Source organism: Phyllobates terribilis, unplaced genomic scaffold (genome assembly GCF_046119375.1).
Source record: "Phyllobates terribilis strain yellow unplaced genomic scaffold, ASM4611937v1 Scaffold_9__5_contigs__length_417890890, whole genome shotgun sequence".
Taxonomy (NCBI): Eukaryota; Metazoa; Chordata; class Amphibia; order Anura; family Dendrobatidae; genus Phyllobates; species Phyllobates terribilis.
In genome coordinates this window covers 364,355,864-364,381,827 of record NW_027362769.1, presented here as the reverse complement: position 1 = coordinate 364,381,827, position 25,964 = coordinate 364,355,864, and the positions used below count along the sequence as shown (strand labels likewise).

Sequence of the window (25,964 nt, the reverse complement as noted above, 5' to 3'; positions counted from 1 at the left end):
GATTAGCCGACGGGAGCAGCCAGAATGTCACATGTAGATTGTACAGAATGCAAGGGATGATGAGGGGAGTAGTAAGGTGCGGAAATGACCCTTCCTGGACATTAGTGAATAGCATGTTACGAATATGCTGGTATGATGGAAGTGGGGGTTAATCACTGTCAGTGCCGTCACAGGTATATTCAACAGTGATCTGAAGCTTCTATATGAAGTGTAGATCACTTGCAGCTGGTGTCGTGTCTGCCCTTTTATTTATAGACTGTTTCTGAAACATTTCTCATCACAGGTAAAACATATATTAGAAGCTGCGGAAACTGCACAATGAGCGGGAAATTCAAACTCCCCAACAGTTCTGTGTTCAGCCAATGAGCAGAGGAAGGAGGAGCTAATGTAGATTCTGTAAGACCCGCCCTGGAAACGCGTCATCTCTGCAGTCTTCTCTCCGGTCCACCAGACGCTATATAATAGAAGAGTCCGTGCGGTTTAGTCACAGTTTTCTGCTGACTATTTGGAAGATGTCTGGTCGCGGTAAAGGAGGGAAAGGTCTCGGGAAGGGCGGTGCCAAGCGGCACAGGAAGGTGCTCCGTGATAACATCCAGGGCATCACCAAGCCTGCCATCCGCCGTCTCGCTCGCAGAGGAGGCGTCAAGCGCATCTCCGGCCTCATCTATGAAGAGACTCGCGGTGTCCTGAAAGTCTTCCTGGAGAACGTGATCCGTGACGCCGTCACCTACACCGAGCACGCCAAGAGGAAGACCGTCAGCGCTATGGACGTGGTGTACGCGCTCAAGCGCCAGGGCCGCACTCTCTACGGCTTCGGAGGTTAATTGTGTTCTCTGCTCCATCCTGACAACCCAAAGGCTCTTTTCAGAGCCACCACATCTTCTAGATGAGAGGCTACAATCTCCTGTTGTGGAATAATTCTGTGCTTCTGTGAATGCCAGTGCAAGCTTTATACGCTGTTCATAAAGAATTAATGTTCAATCGTTTTTCAGAGCGAACTCAGAATACTGGCACTGACGGGTTAACAGTTTCTTGTGGTTGGAACGATTTCTAGTCAATGACCGATTACGTCCTATACAGAAATCTGTAGATCTCCCGAGTTATGGAAGCAGTATCCGCTTTCTGTAATACAAGGTACATTCCTGCTCCCATCAGTAGCGATGTTCCAAGTGTTGCTTGGAGAAAACCTTGAATGATGAAGATTGTTCACCCGAAAATAATTAATAATGGAGCCCACCCTCCTCTACGATCACTGTGATTGGGGTAAGCGGCTCTGCGCCGTACAGTGGGGTAGAACTTCCCCCAGACCAGATTGCGATCTCCCTTCAAGCAGAGGAGCCGGTAATATGACAAAAGACAAAGAACGATTGAGCGGGAAATTGAAAACCACCAACGGATCTGTGATCAGCCAATGACTGACAGACATCCTCAGGCACCGATCAATACCGGATACAAGTATTTCTTCCACCGTTTAACTCTTTAGTAGCCGTGTGTCTGCTGATCCCCACTCCACACTTACACATGCTTTACAGAAGCGGTGTCTTCCCCAGACCCGGCGGCGATCAGGCTCCTGGTAGAACCTGTGAGACTTCTCCTTAGTCTGTGATCAGATCGGCGCGAACACCACAGGGAATCAATGTAGATTAGTGGGTGAATGAGGAGCCTCCTGGATGTGTAGATGGAGCGGAGGATTGAATGGGGCTCGTAGAACCCACTCCCAAAATAAGTCAGATTTTTAAAAGTTAGCTTTTCTAGAATTAGGACCTCGTCATCCTCAGGTGATCGGGGCAGATCTAAGCTCTTTCCTCATACATCCGGAGGTCCAGCAAGTTGTCTTTGTGCAAGATTGTAAACAGTTTAGCGAGGAAGGCTGTCAATTGTATGACTTACCTTATTAGCAGCCGCATTGTATGTATGAAAAACTGGCTTCTCAAGGGCCAGGACCCATGTTCACCCTTCCCCGTTGTCCCTTGTACTCTTCAGTATAAACTAGATCACTGTCCAGCATGAGTAAATCAACCGCTGCGCTATAACAGGAGCAACATGTACGAGGACCAAGCTAGGAGTCCTCTGCAGCAAATCATACAGTGGAGCAAAGATCGTGTACACAGATAGATCTATATACCGTCTGGTACACAGGTGTCAGCAGACCCTAGTGTGGACCATCGCCTGCTATCAGCGGTGCCGGCTCTTATGAGGAGGATGTGGTGGCTCTTAGAAGAGCCTTTGGTTGTTCGGACAGATGTGGAGGAGCGGCGCTCACTTGCTCTTGCTCGCCTTGCTGCTCTCGGTCTTCTTGGGCAGCAGCACGGCCTGGATGTTGGGCAGGACGCCTCCCTGGGCAATGGTCACCCCACCCAGCAGCCTGTTGAGCTCCTCGTCATTGCGCACCGCCAGCTGCAGGTGACGGGGGATGATGCGGGTCTTCTTGTTGTCCCGGGCAGCATTGCCGGCCAATTCCAGGATCTCAGCAGTCAGATACTCCAGCACAGCGGCCAGATAGACCGGAGCGCCGGCGCCGACTCTCTCGGCATAATTGCCCTTGCGGAGAAGCCTGTGCACACGGCCGACTGGGAACTGGAGTCCTGCCCGGGATGAGCGGGTCTTTGCCTTAGCACGGACTTTGCCTCCTTGTTTGCCGCTGACAGGAGCCCATAGATTCTCCTGCCTCCAATAATATATACCTGACATGAGCCCATACATTCTGCTGCCTCCAATAATATATACCTGACAGGAGCCCATAGATTCTGCTGCCTCCAATAATATATACCTGACAGGAGCCCATAGATTCTGCTGCCTCCAATAATATATACCTGACAGGAGCCCATAGATTCTGCTGCCTCCAATAATATATACCTGACAGGAGCCCATAGATTCTGCTGCCTCCAATAATATATACCTGACAGGAGCCCATAGATTCTGCTGCCTCCAATAATATATACCTGACAGGAGCCCATAGATTCTGCTGCCTCCAATAATATATACCTGACAGGAGCCCATAGATTCTGCTGCCTGCAATAATATATACCTGATAGGAGCCCATACATTCTCCTGCCTCCAATAGTATATACCTGACAGGACCCATAGATTCTGCTGCCTCCAATAATATATACCCGACAGGAGCCCATAGATTCTGCTGCCTCCAATAATATATACCTGACAGGAGCCCTTAGATGGCAGGTGGCGCTATTAACATAGTAACATAGTTTGTAAAGCCGAATAAAGACTTGCGTCCATCAAGTTCGACCTGTTAGTTCTGTAATTGCTAAAGTTGATCCAGAGGAGGGCAAAAACCCCAAATGATTTGGCCAATCTTCACCTGAGAAAAAATTCCCTCCCGACTCTGAAACCAGCAGTCAGAATAAATCCCTGTATCAACCTACTATTTTATTTTATTTTTAAGTATATGCTGAAATCTGCCTGGTATCTAGAAAAGCATCCAGTCGCCGCTTGAACTGGTGTAGTGAATCCGACATTACCGTCTCCTCACTCAGTGAATTCCATAGTCTCACTGCTCTTACCGTAAAGAACCCCTTCCTATGCTGGTGCTGAAACCTTTTCTCTTCCAGTCTTAGTGAGTGCCCTCTTGTTACCGTAATATCCCTCCTTTTGAACAAATCTCGGGCAAGATCTCTATACTGTCCCCTAACATATTTGTACACATTTATTATGTCCCCCCTCAACCTTCTCTTTTCCAGGCTGAATAGTCCTAGTTTTGCCAACCTCTCTGGGTATTGCAGTCCCTCCATTCCCTTTATTAATTTTGTTGCCCTCCTTTGTACCTTTTCAAGCTCATTTATATCCTTTCTATATATTGGGGCCCATAACTGAGCACAGTATTCCAAGTTTGGTTTGACCAGTGCTTTGTACAGTGGAAGAACAATGTTCTCATCCTTTGCAGCTATACCTCTTCTGATACATCCCATTACCCTGTTTGCCCTTACAGCAGCGGCCTGACTTTGGGCACTCCAATTTAGTTTGCTATCAACCAAGATGCCCAAGTCCTTCTCCATCTCTGAATTCCCCAAAGATTTCCCATTCAGTGAGTACTGGTGACTTCCATTTTTCCTTCCCATATGTATGACCTTACATTTCTCCTCGTTAAACCTCATTTGCCATTTAATGCTCCACCTACCCAGCTTATCCAAATCCCTCTGTAGGTCTGCACTATCCTCTTTTGTATTAATTGTTTTACATAACTTTGTGTCATCTGCAAATATTGACATTTTACTATTTATCCCGTTGACTATGTCGTTAATAAAGATATTAAATAACATTGGGCCTAGTACAGACCCCTGTGGTACCCCACTAGTGACGCTTACCCAATCTCCCAATCTGAGTATATTCCATTTATAACCACCCTCTGCCTTCTATCCTTTAGCCAGTTCGCTACCCACTTGCAGACATTTTCCCCCAGCCCCATCATTCTCATTTTGTATACCAACCTATTATGTGGCACGCTATCGAACGCTTTTGAGAAGTCGAGATACACGACATCCACTGGTTCCCCCTGATCTACTCGAGAGCTAACCTCCTCGTAGAAGTCAATCAGGTTTGTTTGGCAGGAGCGATTCCTCATGAATCCATGTTGGTTCGGGATTAAAAGATTATTAGCATCAAGATGCTCCGTAATTGCCTCTTTAATGAAGCTTTCAAAAATTTTGCCCACAACGGACGTCAGACTCACCGGCCGATAGTTTCCGGCGTCACTTTTCGCTCCCTTTTTGAATATTGGCACTACATTCGCCTATCGCCAATCAAGTGGTACAGACCCAGTCTCAACAGAGTCCTTAAATATAAGATATAACGGTCTGTCTATCACATTACTTATTTCCCTCAGTACCCGTGGGTGTATGCCATCAGGTCCTGGTGATTTGTTTATTTTAATGTTACTGAGGCGTTTCTGTACCTCAACTTGGGTTAGATTAGTCATACTTAGTGGAGGATTAAGCTTGTCACTTCTCATTTCTCCTGTTAGTTCTATTTCCTTTGTGAAAGTTGTCGAAAAAAAGTTATTTAATAGATTAGCTTTATCCTCAACTTTCTCTATGATTTTGCCTTCCTCACTTTTTATCGGTCCAATATTATCCGATTTAATCCTTTTACTATTTCTATACGTAAAGAACAGTTTGGGATTTGATCTACTTTCCCTAGCAATACGTCTCTCTGTTTCCTCCTTCGCTATTTTTATTTGTTTTTTTACAGGTTCTCGTTTTTTCCTTGTAACACATTAGTGCCTCCTTACTGTTTTCCTGTTTTAATCTCTTGAATGCCTCTTTTTTGCTATTTAACGCCCCTTTTACGTTCTTGTTCAACCATATTGGTTTCCTCTTATTTCTGGCCCTTTTATTCCCATACGGTATATACCACTCGCACTGAGTATTCAGAATTCTTTTGAAGGTTTCCCATTTACTATTCGTATTCCTTTGATTAAGAACTTTGTCCCAGTCTATAAGTTGAAGGCTTTCTTTCAGCTGATCAAACTTCGCCCTCCTAAAGTTTAATGTTTTTGTTGTTCCCTTATTGATAACCCTACTGAAGGGCATTTTGAAGTCGATAATATTATGGTCGCTATTACCTATGTGCCCCCCTTTCTGTACCTCAGTTATTCTATCAGGCCTATTAGTCAATATTAAGTCCAACACGGCCTTCCCTCTCGTTGGTTCCTGCACTTGTTGGGAGAGATAATTATCCTTAATATTTGTCAAGAACCTTTTACCTTTCTGAGATCTACAGGTTTCTGTTTCCCAGTCAATATCCGGGTAGTTGAAATCCCCCATTACAATCACTTCATTATGTTTTGCTACTTTGTCTATTTGTCCTAATAGCAGATTCTCATTCTCCTCTGTTATATTGGGTGGCTTATAGCAGACCCCCAGTAATATTTTATTATTATTTTTAGTTCCCTCTATCTCTACCCACATGGACTCGACCCCCTCTTCTCCCTCTCCTATATCTTCCCTTAGTCTGGGTTTTAGACATGACTTTACATATAAGCAGACTCCTCCGCCTTTCCCCTGTTTCCGGTCCCTTCTAAATAAACTATAATCTAATAAATTTACCGCCCAGTCGTAGCTATCGTCTAGCCAAGTCTCTGTTATACCTACGATGTCATACCTCTCCTCCGATATAAGCGCCTGCAGCTCATCCGCCTTATTGGTCAGGCTTCTTGCGTTGGTCAGCATGCAAGATAAAACTTTGGGGTTATTTAGCATCCTATTCTTCTCTAACGATCTAACTGTACAATCCCCACCCCCCTCTCCACCCTCATTATATTCACTTCTCCCCTTCCCCCTTGCTTGCCTCACATCCCACCTATTTCCTTGGTTTCCCCCCCCCCCCGTCTCTAGTTTAAAAACTCCTCCAACCTATTAGCCATCTTCTTCCCCAGCACCGCTGCACCCTCCCCATTGAGGTGCAGGCCGTCCCTACGGTAGAGCCTGTAGCCAACCGCGAAGTCGGCCCAGTTCTCCATGAACCCAAACCCTTCTGCCTTGCACCAACTCTTTAGCCACTTATTCACCTCCCTAACTTCCCGTTGGCGCTCCTGTGTGGCTCGCGGGATTGGTAGTATTTCTGAGAAAACTACCTTGGAGGTCCTTGCCCTAAGCTTCCTACCTAGGTCCGTGAAATCATTTTTAAGGACCCTCCATCTACCACTCACTTTGTCATTGGTGCCGATGTGGACCATGACCGCTGGGTCTTCGCCAGCCCCACCCAGTAACCTGTCAACCCGATCCGCGATGTGCCGGACTCGAGCGCCAGGGAGGCAGCACACTGTTCGGCGATCCCGGTCTTTGTGACAGATTACCCTGTCTGTCCCCCTAATAATAGAGTCACCCACTACCAGAACCTGTCTTGCCTGCCCTACACTTCCCCACTCCCCCGGCGGTCAGAGGATCTGTCGTGCTCCAATAATGCCGGATCTGAACCAGCCTTCCTATACTTCTTCCCTCTATCCCTCCTAACTGTTATCCAGCTCCCTGCCTGTTCAGCCTGCACCTCCCCTCTATGCTCCACCCCCAGTATTGACCCATTGAGTGTCTGCTCGGTGAGCAGCAAACTCCGTTCCATGTTGTCGATGCTCCTCAGTACCGCTATCTGAGCACTTAGATCCAGAATTTGGGCTTCCAAGTGCACGATATGCTCACATCTCTCGCAGCAGTATGGATCCTCGAGCGGTTGCTCACGGAATGCATACATTGCGCAAGATGTACACTGCACGGCTCCGGCCAACATGGACGTCATTCTAAATATGGGGATACAGTCAGTATATATATACAAGTACAAAACACAATTATTTATATATAGGTGTATGGATGGGGATAAATTAGGGATGTGCAAGTGTATCAATTAGATATCGGCGGGGGATCAGTTAAGTATCAAGTATGGACGGGGGAATCAGATAAGTAGGTCAGTTGGATTAATTAAGTAAAAAGTAAAGTAAAGAAAGAATGAATGAAATACAGTCAACAATTCAGTCCTAAGTCCTCCCTTCCAAACTCCCAGAATCCAAAGTCACTGAAAAAGAAGTCACACACTTACTTTCGTTCGCACTGACGCTCCGGACACACGCAGCTCGTTCACACTCGCAAACTGAGAGATTTAAAGAGTTTTTTTTTTTCTTCCTTTTCCAGCAATGTACCCTTCACCTCAATGCACTTCCAAAGGACTTGATGTCCAACCAGCTGCCCCTTATAAACCCTTAATTATGACCCCTTCCCCTTAATTAACCCCTTGTGAGTAAATCTACACCTCAGGATTTTATTGCAATGTAGTTAACCCTTAAATACACAGGTAGTTACCTAAGAAACTAAAACTGTAGTGAGAAAATAGGTTTAAAAATGCCCAATAAATCTAAACAGGTAGAAAAGCACTCAGCAGGTCACAATGCAGCACTCACCGCAATTCACACAAGTATTTTCTGCAGGATTCCCAAATACCTCTTCACTGAAAAACAAGTCACACACTTACTTTCGTTCGCACTTACGCTCCGGACACACGCAGCTCGTTCACACTCGCAAACTAAGAGATTTAAAGAGTTTTTTTTTTTTTTTTCTTCCTTTTCCAGCAATGTACCCTCCACCTCAATGCACTTCCAAAGCTGATTAACGCTTTCTAGACCGATAGTGCGAAAACTATGATTGAGTTCCTTCACAGCTCTGATCCTCAGTAATTTTGAGCGAGTTGTCCTGTGTTCAGTGGCTTTTTACTCAACCACTTGCTCCCCAGAACAGATATTCTGGGGTCTCCTTTATATATATTTATCTGTGTCACAGAAGAGAAGATCTCACAACTTTCTAGCCTTTTCTTACTAATTTTCCTCCTTCCGAAGTCCTAGATTCCTCTTTCATTGCCCCCATAAAGTATGACACCCCATAAAAAAGTGTACCCCAAACACAGTATGACACCCACAAGGGGAATGACTCCACATGCACAGTATAATGAAGCTATTGTACCCCACCTCAAATCCCAAGGCAAAGTTTGGTGACCCCAACACAGTATGATCCCCCAATTGTGACCCCCACACAGCCCTCCATACAGCATAATGGGCTTACATACAGTATAATAGCCCCTACACAGCCCTCCAAACAGTATGATGGACCCCACACAAACCTTCACACCATATAATTGCTTTCATACAGTATAATCGCCCCCCACATAGGCCTCAAAATATTTAATGGCCCCACCTAGCCTTCCATATAGTATAATATGCCCTCCATAATCCTCCATATAGTATAATGAACTTCCCATGGTCCTCCATAGAATATAATGCACTTCCCTTAGTCCTCCATACAGTATATTACACAGCCCATAGGGTAAAATGCAGCCCCCATATAGTATAATGCACCCCACAGTCCTGCAATATTATGGGCACCACGTACTCACTGATTTTAAAATACTGTATATTTTAAAAAACCGACCTGAGTATAAGCCGAGGCCCCTAATTTTACCACAAAAAACTGGGAAAACGTATTGACTCGAGTATGCATGCCCCCCTCATCCCCCAATCCTGATATGCGTGGCCTCCTTATCCCCCAATTTTGGTATGCGCAGCCACCTCATTCCCTAATCCTGGTATGCATGGCCTCCTTATCCCCCAATCCTGATATGTATGACCCCCTCATACCCCCATCCTGGTATGTGTGGCCTCATTATCTCCCAATCCTGGTATGCGTGGTCCCAGTTATCTCACCGGAGATGTTTATGTGTTTGGTTGGGGGATGAGTCGCATTGTGAAGCTGGCGCCTTATCAGAGCTCTTCCCTTCATTACCTGCAGCAGCGTCACAGCTGCACACAGGGTCAGACACGATATTACACAGGTGATTGAAATCAGCCCCCTATGTGGATCATCTACTGATGTGGATACGAGTTCATCCCCCAATACACTGCACATTCGGGGTGTACTTATATTACAGGTCAGGGAGGTGGCAGTCAGCGGAGGCCATCGCCTGTGTTACCCTTCTGGGCTCTCAGCAGCTCCAGGTCGTCCCCACATCGTACAATCCGCTTCCTGTACGATGGATATTGTAGTAAAGATCCCTGTGATGGTGACAAGAGCCGGGAATAGGAGGAACGAGCTCCCGCAGCAGTTTTATCTCCCCGGATACACAGTGATGCGCAGATCGGGAGGACGGCGGCGATGATCCCGGGACCTCCTCTCGGCTCTTTCGCGGCATCTCTGCTGGTGACGGCTACAAACGGTCAGTGGAGATGATGGAGAAGAGGAAGCGACGGAGAAAGCGCGCTCTGCTGTCCGGTGTTAGCCGGTAAAGGGCTTTTATCCCGGGCAGGGAAGCACAAGAGGAAAGCGGAGCTCCACTCGGGATCAGCTAGAAGGAGGCGGGGCCTGTGCTCAGTGTCAGCGTCAGCCAATAGATGCTCAGGATGATGCAGCTCAGCAGCCAATCAGTGCGCAGTAAGCCTGTACATATAACAGCGCCTCCAGGTCCGGCCTCAGTGTTTTGTTTCCTATCAGGAGATATTTGTGTTCTAGTTCCGCAGCACACGATGGCAGAGACCGCACCAGCCGCCGCTCCCCCTCCCGCAGAACCGGCCGCCAAATCCAAGAAGCAGCCGAAGAAATCCGCCGCCGGGGGCTCCAAGAAAAGCAAGAAACCCTCCGGTCCCAGCGTCTCCGATCTGATCGTGAAAGCCGTGTCCGCCTCTAAGGAGCGCAGTGGGGTGTCTCTGGCCGCCCTGAAGAAGGCTCTGTCTGCCGGAGGATACGATGTAGAGAAGAACAACAGCCGCCTGAAGCTGGCCGTCAAGTCTCTGGTCATCAAGGGCGCCCTCCTCCAGGTGAAGGGCAGCGGCGCCTCCGGGTCCTTCAAGCTGAACAAGAAGCAGCAGGAGACTAAGGACAAAGCGGCCAGGAAGAAGTCAGCAGCTGCAGCCAAGCCCAAGAAGCCTGCTGCAGCCAAGAAAGCCGCCAAGTTTCCGAAGAAGCCCAAGAAGGCTCCGACCGCGGCCAAGAAGAGCCCGAAAAAGACCAAGAAGCCCGCAGCAGCAGCCAAGAGGGCGGCCAAGAAGCCAAAGGCCGCTCCGAAGCCCAAGAAGGTGACGAAGAGTCCGGCTAAGAAAGTGGCCAAACCCAAAGCTGCCAAGAATCCTGCTAAGAAGGCAGCTAAAGCCAAGAAGCCCGCAGCTAAGAAATAAGCCAAAGCCGCCCTGTTAATTACCCCACAAAGGCTCTTTTCAGAGCCACCACCTTGTTCCCTGCAGAGCTGTATGATCAGTGCCATCATCTTGTCCCCTTCAGAGCTGTATGATCAGTGCCACCACCTTGTCCCCTTCAGAGCTGTATCATCAGTGCCACCACCTTGTCCCCTTCAGAGCTGTATGATCAGAGCCACCACCTTGTCCCTGGCAGAGCTGTATGATCAGTGCCATCACCTTGTCCCCGGCAGAGCTGTATGATCAGTGCCATCACCTTGTCCCCGGCAGAGCTGTATGATCAGTGCCACCACCTTGTGCCCGGCAGAGCTGTATGATCAGTGCCACCACCTTGTCCCCTGCAGAGCTGTATGATCAGTGCCATCACCTTGTCCCCTTCAGAGCTGTATGATCAGTGCCACCACCTTGTCCCCTTCAGAGCTGTATGATCAGAGCCACCACCTTGTCCCTGGCAAAGCTGTATGATCAGTGCCACCACCTTGTCCCCGGCAGAGCTGTATGATCAGTGCCATCATCTTGTCCCCGGCAGAGCTGTATGATCAATGCCATCATCTTGTCCCCGGCAGAGCTGTATGATCAGTGCCATCATCTTGTCCCCGGCAGAGCTGTATGATCAGTGCCCGTATATCCTGCCTCTTCTAGATTATAGTGTGTACAGGGAGCGGCTCCAGTGTTATAATGAATAAGCTTTTCCCCACATCTCCACATAGAGCTGCGCTGTGTCCCGATCACACCAGTGCAGGTGACCGATCAGTGTAATCAATGGAGGGAAGGGGCCGATGTCCTACAGAAATCTACATCATCCTAATCAATCACCACTTGTAACCTGCGTCTTTATTAGTGAAAGGATTAGTGTGCGGTTATTACTTCGATGTGAGAATTGGAGAACCAGTGATTTGACTGATGATAGATTAGAGCCTGTACAGCTCCGTGTACTGGTGACATAGAACAGTGACGACTGCGGCTCTTGCTGTAGAAGCCGCATGTAGACATGGTGTGACCCTGTGCCAGTATCCGCAGCCAGAAAAGAGTGTGAACAGAGACCCTGCCCCTCTTTATGAGGGCGGGATTACTGGGTGTTGGGTTGATTTCGTGAATAATGATTGGTCGCAGACATCACACGTGTTTTGGCGGCTCATGTTAATTTATGAACTAGCCAATAGAGTTTAGGGAGCGTGTTCACATGACGCGCTAACAGGAGCAGAGGGGTATAAATATCCCGCTCTCCGCTCCTCTCATCACTTCTGTTCTCCTCTATACAGAGCTATGGCCAGAACTAAGCAGACCGCTCGTAAATCCACCGGAGGGAAAGCTCCCCGCAAGCAGCTGGCCACTAAGGCCGCCAGGAAAAGCGCTCCCGCCACTGGCGGAGTGAAGAAGCCTCACCGCTACCGTCCAGGGACAGTCGCTCTCCGTGAGATCCGCCGTTACCAGAAGTCCACCGAGCTGCTGATCCGTAAGCTTCCCTTCCAGCGCCTGGTGAGAGAAATCGCCCAGGACTTCAAGACCGATCTCCGCTTCCAGAGCTCGGCCGTCATGGCGCTGCAGGAGGCCAGCGAGGCTTATCTGGTGGGGCTGTTTGAGGACACAAATCTGTGCGCGATCCACGCTAAGAGGGTCACCATCATGCCCAAAGACATCCAGCTGGCCCGCCGGATCCGTGGGGAGAGAGCTTAGATCCGTCCTACACGTCTGACTAACACAAAGGCTCTTTTCAGAGCCACCAAATCCTCCATAATATCGAGCTAATCCCTCACATCAGCTTCTCTGCCCTGATTATTGAATAATATCTTTATATAATCTATTTGGAGTCTGGACTGTGTTGTGAAGAAATCTAGAAAAAATGCGCAGATTTCTTGGTGTATATGATGCGATCATTATAGGACGTCCATTATCCAGCGCTATCTCCTGTGAACACTCGCTGACTCCTATCAGCCGCACGGGTCTGATCCTGAAAACGCATCAGGATTAAGAGACTAATATCCTCTGCAGCTCTGTAGTAGGTTTATCTAGATAATATTAACCTACATTTTATAAAATCCCCACCTCCTTCTTTCAAAGTTCTCTGTAAACTGCAGTATCTCGTTTCTTTATATTCCCGGCATATTGCTGGTGTGATGGAGTCACCATTGTTAGAATCAGTTCTGCACTTTGTGTTTATAGAAAGCGGATACTGTTCCCTGGATCCTGGAAAATGATAGAAATTCCTGTATGGAACCAAGAGACCATTGATCGCTCAACACAAGCAAATTTCCTGATATCCGACAGTCCTGAAACTACGTGATACAGAAGGACAGAAAAAGCCATCAGCCCCTGAGCGGGAACTTCCTATTCGGTAACTATTAACATTAGCTCCTCCCCTTCCTCTGCTGATTGGCTGAACACAGGACGTTAGGGAGTTTGAATTTCCCGCTCCTTGGAGTTTCCGCAGCTTCTACATGTAATTGTGTTACTACTTCTGCTGTGAAGAGAAGTGTCCGGTCTATAGATAAAACTCCACTGACCACATTCATGTAGTCACCTTCCAGATCACAGTGTATTCTCCATTGGATATGGGACCACTGGAATGAGAATCAATCAGCTGCTCAGTGATTTTGTTATTTATACGGTTCCTTTTTTATTTGACCTGAGCTGTTGTCATTATCTTCTACATGAAAATAACAAATGTTCTCTAAATGCAAATCTTCATATGAAGAAACAAGTGATATCTGAGTTTTATGATCTCTGACAATTACAATACAAGTGTTATTAGGAGAAAGTAAATATTGTCATTTCTGATGAGCGGAAAATCCCAGTGGTGGCAAAATATTAAGTTTTATAATTCTGTTCCCAATTGATAACAGTACTGTCCTGCCATTATCGTTTGCAGGAAGAGACCCTCTGTAAGCCAAACTGAGGGGATTCCCGGCTTATGAGCTGGTGTCAGTATCTGAGCAGTGCTGCTGACCGCGGCTTCCTCCCTGCACTGTCCTTAGAAGAGGCAATAATCCTGGCTGCCACAATCCTCCTCACATCACCGCACCCCAAGAGCAATTCTATCAGAAGTGACAAGCCCATCTTAGAAATGTCAGAGCTCAGTCAGGATCCTATAGATTAGTCGACGGGAGCAGCCAGAATGTCCCATGTAGATTGTACAGAATGCACGGGATGATGAGGGGAGTAGTAAGGTGCGGAAATGACCCTTCCTGGACATTAGTGAATAGCATGTTACGAATATGCTGGTATGATGGAAGTGGGGGTTAATCACTGTCAGTGCCGTTACAGGTATATTCAGCAGTGATCTGATGTTTCTATATGAAGTGTAGATCACTTGCAGCTGGTGTCGTGTCTGCCCTTTTATTTACAGACTGTTTTTGAAACATTTCTCATCACAGGTAAAACATATATAATTAGAAGCTGCGGAAACTGCACAATGAGCGGGAAATTCAAACTCCCCAACAGTTCTGTGTTCAGCCAATCAGCAGAGGAAGGAGGAGCTAATGTCGATTCTGTAAGACCCGCCCTGGAAACGCGTCATCTCTGCAGTCTTCTCTCTGGTCCACCTATACGCTATATAAAAGAAGAGTCCGTGCGGGTTAGTCATAGTTTCCTGTTGACTATTTGGAAGATGTCTGGTCGCGGTAAAGGAGGAAAAGGTCTCGGGAAGGGCGGTGCCAAGCGGCACAGGAAGGTGCTCCGTGATAACATCCAGGGCATCACCAAGCCTGCCATCCGCCGTCTCGCTCGCAGAGGAGGCGTCAAGCGCATCTCCGGCCTCATCTATGAAGAGACTCGCGGTGTCCTGAAAGTCTTCCTGGAGAACGTGATCCGTGACGCCGTCACCTACACCGAGCACGCCAAGAGGAAGACCGTCACCGCTATGGACGTGGTGTACGCGCTCAAGCGCCAGGGCCGCACTCTCTACGGCTTCGGAGGTTAATTGTATTCTCTGCTCCATCCTGACAACCCAAAGGCTCTTTTCAGAGCCACCACATCTTCTAGATGAGAGGCTACAATCTCCTGTTGGAGTAACAATCCCTGTGCTTGTGTGAATGCCAGTACAAGCTTTATACGCTGTTCATGAGTTAAAAATATTCACTCATTGATAACTGAGGATACTTGCACTGAAGGGATGAGTTTGTTGTGGTTGGAGTGATGTATAGTATTTGACGGGCTGATTGCGTTCCTTACAGCAATCTGTAGATATCCCGAGTTATGGAAGCAGTATCAGCTTTCTTTAATACAAGATACGCAACTGCTCCCATCAGTAGTGATGTTCCGAGTGCTGCTTACAGAATGGAAACATAAGATCCTGTGATTGAGGACGGGGCTTGTATCAGGCTCAGTGTATATGGAGGCCGCTGAAGGTTCATGACCTCACAAATGATTAGTGGACAACCATCCTCTTTTCGATAAGAACCATTACCGTGTTCGGGGAAAGCTGCTCTGCGCTGTATTCTCAGAGGGGTAGAGCTGTGCTCAGACCGCATTGCTCAGATTGCGATCTCCGCTACAAGCAGAGGGGCGGGTAATAATCCGACGCACAAAGAAAGATTGCGCGGGAAACTCAAAACCACCAATTACAGACATCTCAGCAGGCGCCAACCAATACCAGATACAAGTGTTTTCTCCACCGTTTAACTCTCTATTAGCCGGGTCACTAAAATTAGTATCTGCGCTACGAAATATAGCAGGATCAACCTATTTAATGATTTACATTTCTGATCTATAGTAAATCATACAGTAGAACATAGAATAGATCGTGTTGTTCTCTCTATATAGTGTGGACCATCGCCTGCTATCAGCGGTGCCGGCTCTGATGAGGAGGATGTGGTGGCTCTTAGAAGAGCCTTTGGTTGTTCGGACAGATGTGGAGGAGCGGCGCTCACTTGCTCTTGCTCGCCTTGCTGCTCTCGGTCTTCTTGGGCAGCAGCACGGCCTGGATGTTGGGCAGGACGCCTCCCTGGGCAATGGTCACCCCACCCAGCAGCCTGTTGAGCTCCTCGTCATTGCGCACCGCCAGCTGCAGGTGACGGGGGATGATGCGGGTCTTCTTGTTGTCCCGGGCGGCATTGCCGGCCAATTCCAGGATCTCAGCAGTCAGATACTCCAGCACAGCGGCCAGATAGACCGGAGCGCCGGCGCCGACTCTCTCGGCATAATTGCCCTTGCGGAGAAGCCTGTGCACACGGCCGACTGGGAACTGGAGTCCTGCCCGGGATGAGCGGGTCTTTGCCTTAGCACGGACTTTGCCTCCTTGTTTGCCGCGTCCAGACATCGCTGTAATCTTATCCAAAATCAATCTCCAATAATGCCGTTTCTGTCTCCCTTTTATCCGCCGCTGCCCCGACCTCCTACCTTATCATTGGATGGATCTGAAGCCGCCAATGGAGAGCAGACGTGTGGAAACACCAATAAGACGCAGCGGGCGCAGCTTACACAGGTCACGTGACTTTTTGTCCATGAGTTTGAAGTTCCCGCTCAGTGGCTGATGGCTTTTCTGTTCTTTGTCCCCATATAACACGAGGTTCTATGACCGACTTATATTGGTCGTTTACATCCCATACAGGAGTCTGGAGATTTTAGTTGAGCAGTCTCCGCTTTCTATAATACAAGACCCGGGGTCAGGGATGCTTCGGTTTCCTTTCATAGATATATAGAGTGAATCAGCCAAAAGCTGTGATGTGCCCCGTGTGTCTGACCTCCCTTTATACGATATACTAGCCAGGGACGCATCCTACATGCGATATTTCAGGGAAGACCAATTCTGCTTTGACCCCACCATATCCCCCCGATCATCTCCCCAGTAGTTTAATCCAGTAATTCATGTACAGATCAATTGTACAGCTACAGGGAGGAAGTGTGTGACAGGACATGTACGATCATGTATTGCAGATTGCTCAGAAAATTACACTGTTGTCCGGATCCCATAGGTCAGACATGCAGTTAGGTTATCGGTCATCACACCCTCACAGGAGCTTTATTCCTTTTCTATAGATTCCTGCTCCGTTACTGCTCGTTCTTCTGCTCTTTCACTTGTCCTCCCCCGCTTTATCCAGTGTCAGGACGGGCGGCTCTCGGGCAATATATCCACATGTAGAAGCTCCAAGAATGAAGAGTAGAACAATGAATCCCTTGTTAAGAGGAGAAATATCCCAATACAATCTCTAGATAACTTCCTCTAATACCAGATGTAGCGATGTATAACGAATATAGGGGATCTCGGTGACACATTGAGAAAACAAACAATAAGACTCAGATCTGAGCATCAATCTCCATCTGTATAATAACAACGATGAAAATAGTAAGTCCATAAAAGATCAGAGGACTTTAGTAGTCTGGAAAGAAAAGTGTTAATATACTATAAGATGAAATCACTGCGGAAGTGCAGAGAGCTCCGATCACCAATCTGATTGTAAGAAGATGAAGTCTCCCCGGGGAGAAGTGGCCTCTGTGCTGTCAGTGCAGCTGCCGCCTCTTACAGGTTGTTGTTCCTGCAGGATATGGGGAGATATTAGCGGCTGGGCTCAATCAGGAAGACGGATGAGATGAGATCTTGGTTCTGGATCCTTTTCTATCATTATATGTATAATAAATTATGTTTCTAATGCAGATTGTAGAGAATAAATGATACAGCAGAAACATGGACAGCAGTAAGAAGTTTCTGACATTTGCAATCTGTCACCAAGTCATAACTCTGCAGCAATGTCATACATGATAGATACCTCTGTGCACACAGTACATAGCTCTCTGTGCTGCGATTACTACACAGCAGAAATCCTATCATACTGCAGTCAGATGAATGTGTTGATCTTGATATTAACAGGATCAGATACGATTGTGTTGTAGAGGCAGCGAATACTCGCAGGGAATGTGTCCGTATGAGGCAGCTGGATGGACGCCCTGTGTAGCCGGAATACGGACGTCTGTGTGATGACCGCGTCCTGGGCACTGGAGTCTCGGATGGATGGCGGCCTCAAAAGGTTAATAACCTCCCAGAATAATAACAAGGCCGGCACATCCTCCACCTGCCGATCAGGAGAACGGTCACATTTGTTCGGGGGCAGACCGCTCTGGAGGAGAGGACCCTGTATTCTCAGCGGGGTAGAGCTGCCCCCAGACCGGATTGCTCAAATTGCGATCTCCGCTATTAACAGGAGTCGTTAATAAATAATCCGGAGGACAAAGAACAACGATTGAGCGGGAATTTCAAAATCACCAACGGATCTGTGATCAGCCAATGACTGACAGACATCCTCAGGCACCGACCAATACTGGATACAAGTATTTCCTCCATTTAACTCCTCAGTGGCCGTGTGTCTGCTTATTCACCCCTGAATTATACTGGTGCCTTGTCTGCTCCCCCAGCCCATGCTGAGTTCGGTCCCACTCATCCATTATGTGGCAGATGATAAATACAAACTATCTTGGGATGAACAACTGGATTCTGATACATGAGATCTTCAGGATCAGACCCGTGCGGGTGATAGGGGAGAGCGAGTGTTCACAGGAAATGTCCCAGCTGTAGATGGACGCCGTGTAATGACCGGGTCCTGTGCACTAAGACCCCGGCATAACACCCATCAGGCTGCTGGTAGATTATGTGAGGATATGGTCTCACTATCCATATTTGTAAGCCAAACCAGGAGAGTGATAAATGCAGAATATATGCACTGGTATGTATTATACCTTTTCTCTGATTGCTCCTCATCTGGATTTGGCTTCCAAATACTCAAGAAAAAGACTGACAAAATACTGATCGTGTGACAGTAGCATTATTCGGTCTGTGGTAGGATCGGCGGGGACAATAGCGCCACAGATATTAAAGAGCTGTAGAGGATAATACGTGACTGGTGTAATATCTAATGTCTGTACTCATGGTGTAATGTGCACTAGTTACATATTAGCCTGTATGTGGTATAATATATATGACGCGCCCCCTGGGCCAGTGCTGTTTGGGGATTACCCGGAGCCGGATCAGATGGGGATTGTAGTCTCTGAGTGGCGGCGACCCGGTCCGTGCCCAGGGTGTCAAACTCAGTGTGTGGCAGTCTTGATAGATGTTATTGGTGTTCTTAGTGTCGACTACGCCACCCGTTGATTTGCGGTCAAAAGGCCGCCGCTGCAGAAGGGTCCGCTGAGGCTGGTGGTATGTGTGCCGCTGTGGTAGTATAACCCCCAACGGGAGGGGTATAGCCTCAGGGGGTCAGATGTAGAGGATGGTGGTTGTGAAGGTGCAGGAGAGCTAAGCAAGAAGACTCAGTCGGGCTGTGCAGTTCAGGGGTTTTTACTTACGGGTGTTCTTATGGTCACTCTGGCCTGAAGCGACCACCCGAGCTGTGCTGTGTCCACCAGGTCCTGGACTCGGCCAACCCCCAAGCAATTCTGGAGCGTGGTCCTGAGCTCCTGTCTGACTTTCCCTCTCTTCTGGCCGTTCTCACTAGGGATCCACTTATGTCCGGCTCCCTCGGGTCTCTTGGTGGGTACACCTCTTCTGGGTTCCCTGACCTTATACTTGGTATGCCTTCCTAGTGGATTTAGTGAGGGTCGTGGCAGATCCTGCCCACGACCTCCGGTCTCTGGCTAAGGTGTGCTTTTCTCTCTGCCAGCTTGGGATCCGGTACCCTGGGTGCCAACCCTTCACCCTGCTGTTTGTATTCTGGGGTCTTGGGGTTCCTTCTTCTTCTCTCTGGGTCCTTCTGACTCCTCTCTCTCTCTCTCTCAGACTTGGCCTTGGAGCTGGGCCCAGCCGGAACCACAACTCCCTGTCAGCCCTTCTGGCTGAGCTTCTCTGCTCTGCTCCTCTGACTCACTCTACAAAAGACTGACCCTGATCTAAGATGGTGCCCACCTTATATACTCCCTCTATGTGTGAGCTCAGGTGACCAGCACCCAATGAGCTCCTAGCATTACCCAGACTGCTCCCCCTATCTGCCCCTACACTACTGGGATGTTCCACCCCCCTCCCACTCCAGCCAGGGACAGACACTATCGTACCTGCACATATATTGGTGGGAGTACCGTCGATCTGTCCCCCGGAAATGGGATGTATGTAGTGTATGCAGCTATCTGAGCTCAGTTCCACACTCCATCCTTACCCGGGAGTGGAATACCACACCTCTGGCTTGAGGTGTAATACCCCTGTAGCAGCCGAGTCCTCAGGGTGCTACATTCCCCCCTGGTAAATCACAGCACGTCCTCGGGCTGTAAGAGAACATAAACATCCACAAACATACATTTTTTTTCATAAAACATAAACATATAAAACATCATATATTATCAGCATAAACTTTTCATATAAAGCTTTTCATAAATAACACTCTTGTTCCTCCGGCCACGGTGCAACTTGTGACCGGGTAAAGTGCGACAGTCTCTTGTAGTAAAAACAACAGTTTCCTATAAACCGGTAGGGGGCGCCTTAGAAAGCGCAACTATATACAAGGGAAGGTATGGCCGCTCTCAGTCCTCGGCCAGGTATCAGGAAAGGAATGACCGCTCTCAGTCCTCGGTCAGTGGGAATAGGGACACACGGGTTTCAGTTCAATTTGCTGGTCCCAACGGGGACTATATTTTAACTAGCAGCAGTAACAGTTCTTATACCCTGACGGCTAACTATATACAGTCTCTTTACCGTACTTTAATGACGGCGTACTCCTGCTCCTCTTTCAGACCCGTCCGGATCCTCTTGCTCCTCTTCACACCGTAGCTCCTCCTCCGTCAGCCGGTGTACATGGAGGGCGTAGGGTCCTTTGGCACACTTGTGCCGGGTGAACGTGACCTCGTCCCCTACATATAGGTCACGACCTCTGTGTCCCTCCGGCAGATGGGACTCCACGTCTCTGCGGGTGACAAAGACGTCGCCGGGGGTGTGATGATCCCTGATGAAACCCCAACCGTGCTGCAGTTGGAATTTAATTACAGTCCCGGTGGCACGGGGACCGTGGGCTGCACGGGGGTTCCTCCTGGTCCTGCTCTTCTGCCTTGCGCTCTGTTCCTGCAGCCGCTGCTCTCGGACCCGCCTCTCTCTTCGCTCGCGGTCAAAGACCTCTAACTGCTGCCGGCAGCACTCCGCACGCTCAGCTGCGGCTGCCCGAGTCTCTTGGGTGAATCCCATGAGGTCTCCTCCGGTGGGGTCCCACGCAAACTGCGCTTCCTCCAACGAGAGTGGGGTGATCTTAACGGGCTTCGGAACCGGAATCCGGGGCTCATCTAGGGGTCTTTCTTTCCGGAGTCGGGGATGGTGGAACTCCGGTGGCCACACAAAGGGCTGCCCATCCGGGCACGTGTGCTGGGCAAACAAATCTTCACCCAGGTGCGGCACTCTAGATGTTGAGGGCGCGGTGGTGGTGGCGGCGCCCGGGTTCGCCAGGCCTTGCGACCAGGCCTGGGGTACCCTGAACGTAAAGGGCACCGTGAAGACGGCGGCGCCCGGGGTTACTTGGCCCAGCGACCAGGCCGGTGGCTCAGTGGAGGTAGAGGGCGCTGTTGGTACTGCGGCGCCCGGGGGTACTAGACCTTGCGACCAGGCCGGTGGTGTTTCCTGCTCTGCCGCGCTCAGGGTTGAGGCGCGTGACGTCACAGGGGTCGCGGCCGCGGCTTCTGCTTGAGGCCTTGTCTGGAGCGGTGACGATGCAGCGACGGGCACGGCAGGGGGAATTTCGGGCTCTGCGACGGGGAGCTGGGGCAGGCACGCGGTTTCTCGGCTCGGGGTAGTGACGTCCCCTTTACCTGCCTCCATCTGTTCAGCTCCCTCTTCGGCGCCGTCTCCGGCCTTCACTCCTCCTGCACCATCCTTAGAGGCGGTCTGTCTCCTCGTCTCGGGTGGCGTGCTTCGCTGGCGGGTTCCAGCCTGCTGGGCCATCTCTCTGCTCCATGCGGCCAGTACGTCCCGCTGCACTCGGGCCATCCTCTGAGCCAAGCCCTCCAGTGCGGTCTGTGCACGCTCCCGGTCTCGGGGGAGCTGTGCCAGGATCTCCACCAGGCCTTCTGGGGTTGTCGCTTGCAACAGGCTCCTGACCACTGGGTCGGTGCTGCCTGCCTCTCCCTCCATCTCCGGGTACGGCTTCTCCGGAGTCCTCTCCAGACTTCTTGTCTCCGGGTGCGCTCTCTCCAGACTCCTCCAGGCTGCACCCATCTTCTCTCTCTTGTTCTGTCTCCGCCCACATTTAAGGTGGTCCCGGGGCAACTTTGTGATTGTCAGTTCCAGGGGCAGTTCTCTCACGCTGATGGACATCTCCAGCATCACAGTCTCCGTTGGTGGGGGCGGTTTCCGCTTTTGGCGCCATTCCTTGACCTGGCCCACGATGGGAGGTGACCTCTTGCCACCCTCTGGCACGCCCATAATGGCGTCCGCTCTTCCAAGGTGGGAAATCTTCTGGAAAAGGCGGGAAAAAGCTGCAGATGGCGGGCAACCGGCGGGAAACGATCCGTGATGGCGTCCCATGGCGGGGACCCTCTGGAACCGGCGGGAAACTTCTTCTTGAGGTAAATTTGGAACTTTTCTTCAGGTACGCAGTACCCGGTGGTTGCGGGCACGAAATCCTGCCGACTACGCCAAAGTTGACGCGCCCCCTGGGCAAGTGCTGTTTGGGGATTACCCGGAGCCGGATCAGATGGAAGTTGTAGTCTCCGAGTGGCGGCGACCCGGTCCGTGCCCAGGGTGTCAAACTCAGTGTGTGGCAGTCTTGATAGATGTTATTGGTGTTCTTAGTGTCGACTACGCCACCCGTTGATTTGCGGTCAAAAGGCCGCCGCTGCAGAAGGGTCCGCTGAGGCTGGTGGTATGTGTGCCGCTGTGGTAGTATAACCCCCAACGGGAGGGGTATAGCCTCAGGGGGTCAGATGTAGAGGATGGTGGTTGTGAAGGTGCAGGAGAGCTAAGCAAGAAGACTCAGAGTCGGGCTGTGCAGTTCAGGGGTTTTTACTTACGGGTGTTCTTATGGTCACTCTGGCCTGAAGCGACCACCCGAGCCGTGCTGCGTCCACCAGGTCCTGGACTCGGCCAACCCCCAAGCAATTCTGGAGCGTGGTCCTGAGCTCCTGTCTGACTTTCCCTCTCTTCTGGCCGTTCTCACTAGGGATCCACTTATGTCCGGCTCCCTCGGGTCTCTTGGTGAGTACACCTCTTCTGGGTTCCCTGACCCTATACTTGGTATGCCTTCCTAGTGGATTTAGTGAGGGTCGTGGCAGATCCTGCCCACGACCTCCGGTCTCTGGCTAAGGTGTGCTTTTCTCTCTGCCAGCTTGGGATCCGGTACCCTGGGTGCCAACCCTTCACCCTGCTGTTTGTATTCTGGGGTCTTGGGGTTCCTTCTTCTTCTCTCTGGGTCCTTCTGACTCCTCTCTCTCTCTCTCAGACTTGGCCTTGGAGCTGGGCCCAGCCGGAACCACAACTCCCTGTCAGCCCTTCTGGCTGAGCTTCTCTGCTCTGCTCCTCTGACTCACTCTACAAAAGACTGACCCTGATCTAAGATGGTGCCCACCTTATATACTCCCTCTATGTGTGAGCTCAGGTGACCAGCACCCAATGGGCTCCTAGCATTACCCAGACTGCTCCCCCTATCTGCCCCTACACTACTGGGATGTTCCACCCCCCTCCCACTCCAGCCAGGGACAGACACTATCGTACCTGCACATATATTGGTGGGAGTACCGTCGATCTGTCCCCCGGAAATGGGATGTATGTAGTGTATGCAGCTATCTGAGCTCAGTTCCACACTCCATCCTTACCCGGGAGTGGAATACCACACCTCTGGCTTGAGGTGTAATACCCCTGTAGCAGCCGAGTCCTCAGGGTGCTACATATATATACTATAGGCACAGACATCCCATATTATACACAGAATAATAGGAGGCTGGTATAATATCCATAGCTAACAACCCTCCCCTATTCCCTGGGCCTGGCCCGATTTGAGGGCTCAGTCCCGTCCCGGCTCAGCTCTTCTCCCGGCAGGGGCGTTGCTAGGCACTGGGCTTTTTTTTTCCAGACATGCAGGCTTTCCATGCTGTGTGTGACTCCTTGTAGCTCCGCCTCCCGCTCCCTGCTCCTCCCCGGCATCAGTGCAGAGGAATTCTACTGTGCAGAGAGACCGCACAGCATGAGGAGGTGAGGGGACAGGGGGCGGGGCCAAGTCTGCGGAGGACATGACAACAAGGTGCTGTCCTGAGGTGAGGGGGGAGACCCTCAGCCTCTCCCATCTGTAGCTGCTGTTATTACAGGATGGGAGGGGGCTCATGCAAAGTCACCAGCAGCTCTGCAGTCGGGACTAGGGGAGATGGGAAGGGGATTTAGGGACACTGCAGGGCTGACAGCTCTCCTGCGTACAGCCCATCCTCTGCTGCTGATTGCAAACACCAGGCCCCACCACTGCCACTGGAGACATGATGGAGAAGAAGTGAATATATACATGTCATGTTGTGCCCGCTGTGTGTATGATGTGTGTGTGTGATGGTTGTGACCGCTGTGTGTATGATGTCCGTGTGATAATTGTGACCGTTGTGTGTATGATGTCCGTGTGATAATTGTGCCCGTTGTGTGTATGATGTCTGTGTTATGGTTGTGCCCTTTGTGTGTATGATGTCCGTGTGATAATTGTGCCCGTTGTGTGTATGATGTCCGTGTGATGATTGTGCCCGTTGTGTGTATGATGTCCGTGTGATGATTGTGCCCGTTGTGTGTATGATGTCCGTGTGATGATTGTGCCCGTTGTGTGTATGATGTCCGTGTGATGATTGTGCCCGTTGTGTGTATGATGTCTGTGTGATGCTTGTGCCCGTTGTGTGTATGATGTCTGTATGATGTCCGTGTGATGGTTGAGCCCGCTGTGTGTATGATGTCCATGTGATGATTGTGCCGCTGTGTGTATGATGTGTGTGATGGTCGTGACGCGCCCCCAGAGCCGTGGGGTACTCGGCAGCCGGGCCTATGGATGCTGGTGGGGGATATCACGGTGGCTGGCCCGGTCCGTGGCCCAGGGCGGTCACCAAAAAGGGGGGTAATATTTATAGGGGATTTGTGCAGTGTTCGTGACGCCACCTGTGGAACGCGGCTAAAGGGAACCGCCGCTGCGGAGCAGTCCTCTGGAGCTGGTGTTACGGCAGCAGGGATGGTGTGGCTCTCCACAGGTAGAGCTTAGCTCCAGGGCAGTGTAGGTAGTGTAACTTGCTCTGGGCGTTGTAGTGCCAGGAGGCAAGAGGGCGCAGATGAAAGAATGGACGGAGGCAGTACGGTGCAGTCATCTGAGTTTTTACTCACAGTTCTTATGACAGTTCCACTGGTGCACTGTACGGGTGCTAGCCTCCCACGTCGCTCTGCATTCACCAGGCAGTGGTTCAGCTCTTCGTCAGGCAGATTTGAAGCACCTGACAGAACCCCACTTTCTTGTGTTCACGCTGGGTCTTTCTCCCTCCTGCCCTGCGCTTCCCCACTCTCAATCCTGCTCGGGTGCTCTGAAGTCCCTCCTGTCTTGTTGGAGTTCCCGGACCTGCTTGACCCTCACGGGGATTAGAATGAGGCTTCGGCAACTGACTATATAAGCCAGAAGCCTCCGGTTTTCCCAGCCGAGACATAGAGTAACACGGCTGGACCAGGGGCCGGTCCCCTTCTTGCGGCCTACGATCCCTCTGTCTTCTGACAGATTCGGGACGTACGGGTGCCGTCCTGCACTCGCCGTACTCCCTAGGATCCCTTCTGTAGATCGGAGCCTACTCATCTGCTCCCCTCCTGGGCCTCTAGGACTGGGCCCTACTTGTGGAGCAGAGCTCCTAAAGAACCTCTGCTCCCAGACTGATTTCCCTCACTCACTGAGCTCTACTGCACTGCCACCCTAAGATGGCTTCCCTTTTTATATACCTCCTGTAATGGTGCTCCTCTAAACTATTTCCTCCACCCACACCCACTACTGATTCCCCCTACCTCTGGGTTCCCCCCCACTCCAGCCAGGGACAGGGTTCAGCTTTGCGAATGCATGTTGCCCCTCCAGACGGCCTGGAGCAGTGTAGTGTTGAATGTGGGTGTTGGGGTTCCGGGCAGCACTCCCTCCTTACCTGAGAGAAGGAGATACCACACCTCTGGTTGAGGTGCAGTACCTCTGTGGCGACTGAACCCTCAGGGGCGCCACAGTTGTGCCCGCTGTGTGTGTGATGTGTGTGTGTGTGTGATGGTTGTGCCTGTTGTGTGTATGATGTCCTTGTGATGGTTGTGCCCCCTGTGTGTATGATGTCTGTGTGATGATTGTGCCCGTTGTGTTTATGATGTCCGTGTGATGGTTGTGCCCGCTGTGTGTATGATGTATGTGTGTGATGGTTG

At 50.1% G+C, this 25,964-nt stretch overlaps 4 protein-coding genes across 4 annotated transcripts; 3 read left to right on the top strand and 1 right to left on the bottom strand.

Moving 5' to 3' along the window:
* The first annotated feature begins 512 nt into the window (after positions 1–512).
* On the top strand, positions 513–824 carry LOC141161389 (histone H4-like). The gene has a single exon (XM_073646198.1). It carries the CDS (start codon positions 513–515, stop codon positions 822–824), a length of 312 nt encoding a protein of 103 aa, XP_073502299.1.
* A 9,142-nt stretch (positions 825–9,966) lies between these two features.
* LOC141161149 (histone H1.11R-like) lies at positions 9,967–10,660 on the top strand. Its single transcript, XM_073645918.1, has one exon. The coding sequence runs from the start codon at positions 10,013–10,015 to the stop codon at positions 10,658–10,660; it is 648 nt and encodes a 215-aa protein (XP_073502019.1). The 5' UTR covers positions 9,967–10,012.
* Positions 10,661–11,944: 1,284 nt separating this feature from the next.
* Positions 11,945–12,355, top strand: LOC141161387 (histone H3). Its single transcript, XM_073646197.1, has one exon. The coding sequence runs from the start codon at positions 11,945–11,947 to the stop codon at positions 12,353–12,355; it is 411 nt and encodes a 136-aa protein (XP_073502298.1).
* Positions 12,356–15,433: 3,078 nt separating this feature from the next.
* Positions 15,434–15,958, bottom strand: LOC141161148 (histone H2A type 1-like). Its single transcript, XM_073645917.1, has one exon. It carries the CDS (start codon positions 15,933–15,935, stop codon positions 15,543–15,545), a length of 393 nt encoding a protein of 130 aa, XP_073502018.1. The 5' UTR covers positions 15,936–15,958; the 3' UTR covers positions 15,434–15,542.
* Positions 15,959–25,964: the final 10,006 nt, after the last annotated feature.